General features: G+C 39.6%; 1 protein-coding gene across 1 annotated transcript in view; it reads left to right on the top strand.

Annotated features, from left to right (window-relative positions):
• Positions 1-11372, top strand: part of LOC110208093 (solute carrier family 15 member 2-like) — a 96306-nt gene extending 84934 nt beyond the window's left edge. Inside the window, 5 exon segments of the mRNA XM_020985912.1 lie at positions 1694-1740; positions 6038-6148; positions 6346-6442; positions 7688-7834; positions 10823-11372. Of these exon segments, the coding sequence (XP_020841571.1) occupies positions 1694-1740; positions 6038-6148; positions 6346-6442; positions 7688-7834; positions 10823-10987 (567 nt within the window). The 3' untranslated portion in view covers positions 10988-11372.
• The last annotated feature ends 953 nt before the right edge of the window (positions 11373-12325 follow it).

Here is a 12325-nt window from a genome sequence, read left to right as displayed (position 1 = left end):
ATTTAATATTTAACAAAAGCTACTGAAAAACCTGTAAAGTAGACTGGTCAAAATTAGGTTTAGACCAACATAATATACCATTTATCACAATAAGTCCTAAATGGATACCTGACCTAGATATAAAAGGTCATATCATCAACAAATTCAAGGAGCAGGGAAGTTGATACCTTTCATAATTGTGGTTAAGGTAAACTTTTTGGCAAAAACAAAGTATAGAGAATATCACAGGAGATGAAAAGACAATTTCGATTACATAAAATTAAAAATTATTTACACAAAATCAATCTAATTAAAATTAGAAGGGAAGCAGTTAACTGAGAAAAAATCTTTGTAACAAATTTCTCTGATAAAGGTTTAATACTATACATATGTATGTATTTATACATGAAACAAATATAAATACACATATATAATACGCATATATGTGGAATTGTTATAAATAAATAAGAATCCCATGAGATAAATGGCCAAAGGAAATGAATAAATGGTTCTCAGAAGAAAGGTAAACTGTTAACACAATATGAAAAACACTCTAAATAACTAATAATAAAATAAATACAAATTAAAACAACCATGAAGTTCCACCTCACATCCATCAAAATGGCAAAAATGGCAAAGAAGGAAAATGGCAGTTACTGAAGGGCTTTAGGAAACAACCTCTCTGATGTACTATTGATGGAGTGTGGATTGGACCATTCTGGAAAGCAATTTGAAACTATAACCAAAAAGTCACTAAACTATATATACCGTTTCTCTCAGCAATACCAGTATAGGGCTTATGTCTCAAAGAGATTAAAGAAAGAGGGCATGGACCAATATGTGCAAAAATGTTGGTAGTAGCATTTTTTTTGTTGTTGTGGCAAAGAACTGAAAACAAAGTAGGTGCCCATCAGTTAGGGTGTGCTTGAACAACTTAAGACATATGAATATAAAGGACTATTATTGCGCCATAGGATATTGGGAAAGGGACATGAAACTTGAAAAGACTTGCATGAACTGATGCAGAGTGGCAGAGTGAAGTGAATAGCACAAGGAAAAACAATTTATACACCAACCACTATAACATTATAAAGAAAAACAACTTTGAAAGAATTAAGAATATTGATCAATGACCACTTTAGAAGATTAATGATGAATCATGCTTCCCATCACTTGTTAGAAAGGTGATGAACTATAAGTGCAGAATTACACATACTTTTTTTTTTTTAGCTAGGCAATTGGGGTTAAGTGACTTGCCCAGGGTCACACAGCGAGTAAGTGTTATGTGTCTGCGGCCGAATTTGAACTCAGGTCCTCCTGACTTCAGGGCCAGTGCTCTATCCACTGCACCACCTAGCTGCCCCCAACACATACATTTTCAAATGAGGGTAATGTACAGGGATTTTTTTTTTCTTTGACTAGCCTTATTTGTTACAAGAAAAGGCTTTTATTTTTTAGTGAAAGGAATGCTTCAGGCCTGTGAGTGCAGACTTGCCTGCCTTTAAACTCTTAGTATATATTCTAATATAATAGTTTTTTTATAAGGCACCCTGACCCCAGATTCCTTTGCTATATACAGGTATGGACTACTACATGTCAACCTTTCTTCTATATTTTGGTTAGTTTTGCTAAACCATTAAAAAAAATTCCTCACCCCACTACAGTTTGAAGATCATACCCACCTAATAAACTTATTTTATTTTATTTGTTATAGATGAAAGACATGGGAACCAAACCAACCAATGGAATGGCAGCTGTGAGGTATGTATGATGGAATTCTGGCTCCCAGTGACGTGTTCTGAGTCTCATCTGTAGGGGTGCAGGTGGAGGGTTCTGTGCTGAGCAGGGGTGGTTGTCTCTGAAGCAGCAGGAGAATCGGCAAGCATGTCCCTGGGAAATGAAAGGACAGGAAGGACAGAACTAAAAGGCAGGTTGGCTTAGGATCATAGGAGGTAGCGTTGGAAGAGACCTTAGAGGTCGTATAGTTCAGCCACTACGTTTTGAAGGTGAGGAAGCTGAGGCCTCAAAAGTTCAAATGGCTTACCCAAGATCCCACAGAGCAGAGATCTGATTGCAGATCTTCTGAGGCTTAATCCAGTGCTGGTTTCTGCTATACTGCACTATGTCCCTAAAATACTTAATTTATAAAAACTGTGAGGTAGGGGCAGCTAGGGGTGCAGTGGATAGAGCACTGGCCCTGGAGTCAGGAGCACTTGAGTTCAAATCCGGCCTCAGACACTTGATACTTACTAGCTGTGTGACTCTGGGCAAGTCACTTAACCCCATTGCCTAGGCAAAAAAAGAGAAAAAAAAGACTGTGGATGTATATAGTGCAAGTATTATTATCTTCACTTTTTGGTCTTTGTTCAGTTGTTTCATTCATATCTGATTCTTTGTGACCCCATTTGGCAAATGATACTGGAGTAGTTTGCCATTTCATTCTCCAACCCATTTTATAGATCAAGAAACTGAGGCAAATAAGGTCAAGTGACTTGTCTAGGGTCACACAGCTAGTAAGTATATGAGGTTGGATTTGAACTCAGGTCGGATTTGAACTCCTCTTCCTGACTCTAGGCCCAGTACTCTATTCACTGAGAACTTAGCTGTACCCTTCCTTTATAGATAAGGAAAGCAAGACTCTGAGTGGTTGTTAAGTGACCTACCCATAGGAAGTGTTTGTAGTGGAATTTGAACCCAAGTTTCCTTAACCATGAGTCCAACACTATCCTTCTCATGAAATGTCCTAGAGAGGTCATGACAGAGCCCAATCCTGGAGTGATTGGCCTCCCCATCCTGGAGGCCCCTGTGCCCTGCTGCCTAAATCCCTCCTTCCTCACTTGGTCTATTTCTCATTGAAAAGGGAGAGCTACTGATAAGTATCCTGGAGAGGTACATCAAGGACCTTTGTCAGCATCATAGAGTCCAAGAGTTAAAAAAGACTCCAGGGGTTATCAAGTCCAACATATACCCAAGGCTTTAATCTGTTCTATAACATCTCTGCCAAGTGATAATCCAGTCTTTGTTTAAATGCTTCTAGCAAAGGGAAATTTACTAATTCCTTATTCATTTAGGAAGTCCTATTTAGAATTTTTTCTTATGTCAAACTGAAATCTTCCTTCTCTAGTTCCACTCATTGCCCTAGGAGAATTAGCGTGGTGCAGTAGAAATGGCCTTGGAGTCATCTCAAATTCTGACATGGTCTCTACCTGTGTGGCATTGAGCAAAAGTCATTTTGCCTCTCAAGGCCTCATTTTTCTCTTCTACAAGATGAGGATGTTAGACTAGATGCCTTATGGTCTTGAAGATCTAAATCTAAGATCCTACAATCCTAATTTAGATTTCTGAAGTCAATCAGAGTGCTGCATCCACTGTAACCCCAACAAACACTTCTTGAATACATGAAACTCGGTGCTGTGTAGTTCAGTTTTGATATGTGTGTATATATGCATATATGTATGTATGAATATATGTCTGTATATGTGTTTACATATGTATGTGTATATTTGTATATACACACAAAATCTGATCTGCCCAGCACAGTGTTCTGTTACATATATATGTATGTGTGTATTTGTGTATATATGTGTATGTGTGTGTGTGTGTGTGTATTTGTGTGTATATATATATATGTATATATACAGGGAATTGCATTTGTTCATTCTCCCCCTTCCAACCTGGAAAGTCTCTAATCTCTCTTCCAATTAGAAATTAGATTACTTAATTTTGTGTCCTGGTTAATTTTTTTTAATTAATTGGTCTTGTTTGATTGTTTTTAAAGCATAAAAATCTGTCTCTCCCTGTTTTCGGGCTTCAGCCCTAAGCTGAGGAAATCTGGGCCCGATTTGTTGTGCAGTTGTCATGCATTGCTTAGTAAATTGAGATGCTCAGAAGCTTGAACCTTTGTTTCCTCAGTCATTTCATCTTTCACATGCCACATGTACATATGTGTTAAATGAGTATATATACATATATCTAAAATGTTACACACATATATTCATATACACATACAACTAATATGTACAGAATGCTGTTCTTGCACAGTGTATATATGCATGTTACATGTATGTATGCACGTGGTATACATATGCATGTTACACACGTCTTCATACACACAGCTATGTGCGAAACACTGTGCTAGGCTGGTTAGATTTTATCTATGTATAATTTACATATGTATATATATGTATGTATATTTGTGTGTGTCAGTGCATACATAAATCTATCTAAAATAAAATATAGTCCATGTCCTCATGGAGCTCACAGTCTATTAAGGGACTATGATAATGCACCAATAAAAATAATTCAAAAATAATTTATGATTAGTAACTAAAAAAGGTACAAAGAAGGTGCTATATAAGGTTCAATGAAGTTGGAGTGGGATTGAGGGTTGTAGAAATCTTCATGGAAGGATGGTATAGGAGGGAAATTATATGTAGTGCAGTCCCATAGTGTGTGTCAAAGAGAGTAGTAGTTGTAAGACTGGAAAGGTAGAATGTAGGCAGTCTATGGAGGACCTTGAATGGAAATAGGGAGCCATTGAAAGGATTTGAGCAGAGAAGGGACATGGTCATATCCATGCTTGAGGAAGTTTAATCTAGCAATAGTGTGAAATTGATGAAATGTTAGAAGCAGGAAAATTGGTTGGGAGGCATCAATGAGACATCAAGGTAAGTATGTCTTAAATTTAGTCTAAGATGCAGATATGAAGTTTAGGAAAGGAGAAAGTTAGATGCCTAGGGATAATAATTGTAGTTGTTTGAATGAATGAGATTGACAAAGAGACAGTGTAGAGACAAGAGAAGAGGGCCTAGGACAGATCATGGCAAATAGCAACATTAGGGGCAAGTCAAGAAGAGGAACCAGCAAAGAAGTCAGAGAAATAGATTAGAGAAGAGGAGAATTGGGATAATGCAATATATTGGAGCCAATGCAATATATTGTAACCAAGGAAAAAGAGTATATCCAGGAAGGAGGCACTGATCGATACAGTCGAAAGTATCAAAGAGATCAAGGGGAATGAGGGACTGAGAAAAGGCCTTTGGACTTGGTGATAAGTGAGTCACTGACATCCTCTGAGGGAGCACAGGACAGAGCCCTCCAGCTTGTCCATATTACAATTGTTCAACTCTTTGAAGAAAGGTGTCATCACCCCTATGTATTTTCTCTTTCCCATGCTAAGTATCACCAGTCTTCATGACCAGTACTCAGTGACATGGTTTCACATTTCTTCACCATCTTGGTTGTCTTCCTCTTGACACACTCCGGCTTGTTATTGTTCCTTCTAACATGTAAGTGTATAGAACCAAACACTACAGAGGAAGAGGTCTGATCACCACAAAGCATAGGGTGATGTCACTTTCCTTATTCTGTTCATTATACTTGTGCTAAAACAACCTAACATTGCATTAGCTTTTTCTGCAAACACATCACACTGTTCATTCATACTGAGCTCATAGCGTAAGTCCTTTTTCTCCACATGAAGTCATTACATTTCATCCTGTGCTTGTTTTTTTAAAAACCTGACTGCTGAGTTCTGTTACATTTGTGCTTATTTAAATTTTATCTTGTTAGATTTAGCCTACACTGTATTTCTAACCTATTGATCCCTTTAGGATCTCAAATCTGCTAACCACCATATTTGCTATATACCAGGTAGCTAGGATAGGACAATGGATGTCAAGGATGCTAGACCTGTAGTCAGCAAGACCTTGGTTCAAATCCAGCTTGAGGCATTTACTAGCTGTGTGACCATGGGTAAACCACTTGATCTTTGCCTCAGTTTCCATGAGTATAAAATGGGGATAACAATACCACCTGCCTCTCAGGGTTGTTGTGAAAATTAAAGGAGGTAATATTTGTAAATTGCTTAGCACAGTGCCTGGCACACAGTAGGTGTTAAATATGTGCTTGTTTCCTTCCTTTAAAAAATGTAAATGAGATTACTCTGGCATCACTTAGCAAATCAGGCTGGTTCCTTAGAGGGTCACTCAAGTTCTACCTCTGTGTCAGTGAGAGTCTGTCTGATGCCATAACTCACTGTTTCTCTCCCCATTTACAGATTCGTTAACACTTTGGACAAGGAAGTGAATATCTCCCTGGGCAAAGACAACATTGTCACTGTTGATGAAAACTATAGCGTCTCTTCTTACAGAACTTTGGAAAGGGGAGAGTAAGTACCTTAACTTCAAAGATATTTATATGAGGGGAGGATATTTGTATAATGCTTCACAGGTATCACTGCATGGTCCACTTCCAGTTTTCCAGGCAGTTGCCAGCTCTTTTTACCACCATTCTGATAGCCATGAGGTTACTGTTTTCCTTGGAGAGTTGTCTAATCCTATGTTCTCCTTTCCCTCCACCCCTTAGATACCATTCTGTGCCATGCAGGACAGATGATGAGGAATTCTTCCTAGACCTGGGCCTGCTTGACTTTGGTGCAGCTTACACAGTCTTCATTGTTAAGGTGTAATGAGGGCACTGGATGTTGAAGACATTATCATTGGTCCTTGAGTCATGGTCAATAAATGGATACCAGGCAGCTAAGGCTGAATGTGGGATACATAGCTAGACATCTTCACACAGCTTTCCCGCTCCTACCCCAAAAGATAATAGATAATCATCTTGGTCCCCATGGTGTGCTTGTGATTTTTTTCCGTTTTATCTAAGGGGAGGGAGGTGGGGAGAATGACCTATTGTGTTTCACTGTGACTTGGTAAGGCAATATAGTATAGTGGAAAGAATATTACATTTGGAGTCAGAGGACCTGGCTTTAAATACTGTCTCTGCTGCTTTCTACCTGTGAGACCCAGGACAAATTATTTCTCTGATCTCTGAACATTGGTGTCCTCATCTAGAGAAGAAGCACTGGACAAGATGATCTCTGAGATCCCTTCCAGCTTTAAATTCCATTAGAAAATCTAAGAAAAAAAAGTTTGAGTGGGGTATAACTTAAAGTGAATAAATCTCAGCTCCCCACCATGAGGAGGCACCATGGGGCAGCTAGGGGCACAGTGCATGGAGTGTTGGCCCTGAGGAAAGAAGACTCCTTTTCCTGAGTTCAAATCTGGCCTCAGACACTTAATAGCTGTGTGACCTTGGGCAAGTCATTTAACCCTTTTTGCTTCAGTTCCTCATTTGTAAAATGAACTGGAGAAGGAAATAGCAAACTACTCTAGTATCTTTACTAAGAAAACCCCAAATGGGGTCACAAAGAGTAGGACATGACTGAAAACAACTGAACAACCACCTCTCCATGACCAGAGCAACAGGAATAGGACTAGAGTTAGCAGCCTAGCGACAAGGCATCACTGTGCCTTCAACATGTGGCATTCAATCAGTATACTTGGAGAGGCATCAGGGGATAGTGGGGAAGAGCAATGGGTTTGGATTCTAGATGCATTTGAATTTGAATCCCAGCTCTGACACATTACCTGAAAGCATCACTTTACGAGACTAGAAATAGAAAGTTGGAGTAGATCTGGTCATTAATTTTCCTCTATCCCTGCCAAATTATTGTTTTGCCTACAGAGTATGACTAAGTGCTTCCTCTACCTGGTTCATCATCACTATGACCCTGGAGAAGAAGATATCTGATGAATTAAAAACTACCGCCTCTACAAAATTGTGGCAAACCTCTATCCATTGATGTTAGATAGATGTGTGTAACTGGGATCGTTAATTGATGTGTCTCCTTTCTACTCTTTTGTAGAAGTCTGGAAAAGGCCCCTGGGCCTGGAAAACCAAGAACATTCCCGCCAACAAGGTGTCTATCTTATGGCAGGTGCCACAATATGTGCTTATCACAGCTGGGGAGGTCATGTTCTCTGTCACTAGCTTTGAATTCACATACACTGAGGTAAGCATTTCTAGCACCTGACTCTTGGGAATTGAGTGGAACAAAATGGGAATTCAGAGTTGATGATTTTGAGACTTGACACTTCCCCAACCAAATGCCCCTTCCCTTATCTGTGACCCTGCACAGAAAGCCAGCTCAGCCCTGCAGAGATATCTTGACACAGCGTATAAAGTCTGGCTTTAGGTAGAGTTCACCAAATATGAGACCAAAACCAAATCAAGGCAGTCATTTATCCAGTCTGTTTGATACAGAGGCCCCATGAGCCCTGTAGCTTCCTTGGTTACCTAGTTTTCTTGTGTTCTTTCCAGGCTCCTCCCAGCATGAAGTCAGTGTTACAGGCAGCCCGGCTGTTGACAGTCTCCATAGGAAACTTTATTGTGATCATTGTGGCAAAGTCTGTTTTTCTGATACAGGTCAAGTTCCAAGTTCTGGATCATGAGTCCAGTGGTTAAAATTATAGTATTGTTCCCTAACGCCTAAGCCTTAGCAGATTCTACATTCTGCTACATATGATTGTACACAGAAGTCTCTATTAAGTGATGTGGTTTTCCATGGGTTCATCCCAGTCAGGTGAATTTGCCAAAAGAAGATTGTAGAGTGGGCATCAGGATAGTGACGGCAGATAGAAACCTGAGAATTGCTTCACCCGTACATTGCTGTCACTCACTGTGGCTGGAGGGTTACTGGCTTGGCAAATGTGAAGGGGGAGCCTGCCTCATGAGATGGAGATCAGTTTGCCCTTCCCTCTGTGAGCAGTTGTAAAAACAGAAGGGTTGGGGCAGCTAGGTGGCACATTGGATAGAACACCTGACCTGAAGTCAGGAGGACCTGAGTTCAAATCCAACCTCATACCAAACACTTGACACTTACTAGCTGTGTGACCCTGGGCAAGTCACTTAACCCCAATTGCCTAAAAGAAAAAAAAACAGAAGAGTCATATGTAGCATGGGCGAAGGGCTGAAGGTCCATACACTGGAGATAAGCTCCCTGTTTTGTCCTTCACTGGTTGCATGATAAGGATGGAATTCATGATTTTCTTGTAATAACCTTGCAAGGTAGGTGGTACAACTATCCTCATTTTATAGATGTCAAAACTTGGGCACAGAGTGGTACCTTATCCAAGGTCAAACAGTTCATGAGTGACAGAAGCAGGATTTTAATTCAGGTCTTCTGAGTCCAAATCCCACACTCTTTCCACTTACACTATGTTACTTCCCACTATGCCACATTCTTATGTGTGCTAGGTAGATGTTCTACCTTTTCTCTAGCTATTCTCCAAACCTGAATATAAAATAGAGGGTTGTCAAATTCTCATATATATATATATATATATATATGTATATGTATATATACATGTATAGGTATATACATGTGTATTTATTTTATAAATACATATACCTATACGTATTTACATGCATATATGTATATAAATATATCTACATGTATTTATATACATATATTTGTATGTATACATAAATACATATATATATACATATATATGCATGCATGCATATATAGTACACACATAATTTTATTTAGGGACAAAGCTGAAAAGGAGATTGTTGTGTGAAAGGGTATGTTAAAGGGTCATGGGCATCATCTCACGTTCTTGCTTCATGGGGAGGGAAGATAGGGATTTCAAAGTGTTCTCTACCACCGCAGCTATTCTGTAAAGTTATAATAGCCATGAAATAGAAGTGTGGAAATGTAGTTGGAGTTTGGGGCCAAACTCTAGGGTTCTCATACCTCTTTTTCTACCCATCACTACATGAATTAGATAAGCTATCTGCTCCTTAAAGGCAGAAAAAAAGAACATTGGTGTGATAGCTTTAGATGTCTTTGTGACAGAATAGAAAGACAGAATCCAAGCACAAAGGCCCAACTTCTCCAATCCCATGGCTCTAGCATGGATTTCCCATCTCTAAGCACAGAGACAAGAGTCTCCCTGATCTTAAAAACCTCTATTAAAGTTATTTCCACAGCTTTTCCTCCTTACCTCTTCCCTATCAGAGATGAGTAACTCTCATGATCAGGCAGTTTATTACATATAAATTGTTATTCAGTTATTTCAGTCGTGTGTGACTCTTCATGATCCCATTTGGGATTTTCTTGGCAAAGGTACCAGGGGTGATTCGCCATTTCTTTCTCCAGCTCATTTTATAAATGAGGAAACTGAGGTAAACAGGGTTAAATGACTTGCCCAGGGTCACATAGCTAGGAAGTAACTGAGGCCTGATCTGAAGTCACAAAGATGAATCTTCCTGACTCCAGGCCTAGCACTCCATTCACTGCATCACCTAGCTGCCCTATCTCTAAATCAGGTGCCTCCAAATGGATTTTTAATCTCATTTTCTCTTATTTAGAACCTAGTGAAGGCAAATAATATTACAGGGGCCTTTTTCTGAGACTTCATAGAACTTTCGTCTTCCCAACATCCCTGTCAGAGGGAGGGACAAAATTTTACTCATGAAAAAACTGGAGCAGAAACAGAGAACCAACATGGTTTCTGAGAAGTGCCCTAGGAAGTGCCTCCAGAGCAGGAGGGCAGAAAGCCTGCCGACGGAGAAGAGCTAGTTTCCTTTTCAGATAGGTGTTTTCTGTCAGGGAAATGAGCTAGTAATACTAGTCTTTTCAGTTACCACTTTGAGAACCATTCTCTGTTTAAAAATTTCTTATTTTTATCCCCAAACTTAACAAACATGAAATAAAATGGGCATTTCCATATACTTAGAAAAGAAGATTGTGGATCTCTGTTGTGTACAGCCATGAGAACCATTTTCATTGAATCTTCCCTGAGACCCCCAAGTTGGGGTTCTTGGAATCATTCTTTTCCCAAACCTCTACTTGGTTTCCTATGGAACCCAGATGGGAATTAACTTGTTTCCTAGGGCTCTCCCCATTTTCCTTAACCACTCTTCCCATGAACCCCACCACAGTGCACATTATGGCTATGTTTTCTAACCAGTTTCTGTCCTTCTCTTTTCTCAGTGGATTGAATTCATCTTCTTTTCTGGCCTTCTGTTTGTCGTCTGCTTTATCTTCTCCATTATGGTGGGCCACTATTACGTTCCCACAAATCAGAGAAAGAAGAAAAACCAGAAGGAATTTCCTGAAGTAGAATCTGAGGATCTCCTTATGACCCAGCAGTTCTAATACTTCCTGGACCTTTTTCCTGTTCTCTGGACCTAATCCCTTATTCTGTCAGTCCCATACAGCATTCCTAGATGGAAACTGTCTCTCTCCAATTGAAGGCTTGGCATAGCCTTCCCTCTGCCAGTGGCATGAGAGGTAATCAGCTCCTGTAGAGGGACAAACCCCAGGGCTTCCAGAAGTGAGCAGCCAAACAAGCCTGAGGAGTCAGCTGGACTTACCCTCACCTCATTGTGCAACCCTGGTAAAGGCCCTGGCCACTCTGTGACTCAGTCTTCTAGTTTGTACAATAAGTACAATAGGTGGCTAAATTCTGGGCAGATAATGACTGCTTTGCTGTCCAAAGGAACATGAAGAACACAATAAAGTGCCCATTAATGGGTTTGTAACTGGCTCTGGAGATTTAGGGGGTTGTGGGGTGAGGGGTGTAAGGGATTCAAGCACAGTTAAGTGGGGACACTTTCATATGTATCAGTCCCTTGCTGCATTTTAATATTAATATTTATTAACGAAGGGTTGTTTTTAGAGGGACCAATCGCAGATAACTGCAGACCTAGTGTTACTATAAGCAGGTAAGCAGCAAGTACTTTGTGCCTAAAGTTGTGGTAGGCCCTTTGCGGAATACAGGTTGGGTAAGAAGGCTTGCCCTCTGGAAGCTTAAAATCTAGGTAGGCATTCAAAACAAATGTGTGTGTGTGACCTTGGCCATCACTTTCTATGTTTGGGTTTGCCAAGCTGGCTCTTCAGAGGCTATTTCTTTCTAAACACTATGCCTTAGTTTGAATAGCTTTTACTATATGAATAATGGTAGCTGATTATGGCTAGGTGAACCAATTGGCCTAGCTTGTCTAACCATGAAGTTGTAAAACATAGAACATATCAGCATTTACACCAACCAATTAGGCTTTTTATTTAAAAAAAAACTATTGAAATAAGTATCAACTAATCACTAAATTCTAGCATTCGCATGAAAAATTTAAAAGAAAGGTACAATTTAGAGTAAGATTAAAATTATACATAGCATGGTACTTTTCTCCCTAAACTCCAACTCTTAAACATGATTTTTTCCTAAAAGGAAAGCTAAAAAAAACTTTCTTGCAATTGAAAGACTTAACACCACAGTTCCACAGAGCATAGTTTCAGAAATGCTGATTTAGAGAACCATGTAGGGACTGACTGTGGGTACATTAGGAATTCAGAGAAAAGAATGATCAATGTGGGTTGGAATAGCCAGAGAAGTCTTCCTGGAAGAAGTGGGATATAGCCTGAAGCCACTGACAGGGCTGAGCTTACAGGGATGTATCAATGGTTTGTAGTGAGAATTCAAATTCTGGGAAAGTA

This window comes from Phascolarctos cinereus, unplaced genomic scaffold, assembly GCF_003287225.1.
Source record: "Phascolarctos cinereus isolate Bilbo 61053 unplaced genomic scaffold, phaCin_HiC Scaffold_726;HRSCAF=1367, whole genome shotgun sequence".
NCBI classification, from domain to species: domain Eukaryota; kingdom Metazoa; phylum Chordata; class Mammalia; order Diprotodontia; family Phascolarctidae; genus Phascolarctos; species Phascolarctos cinereus.
Note: the sequence above shows the minus strand (reverse complement) of the source record. Positions and strands in the feature narration are given on the sequence as shown.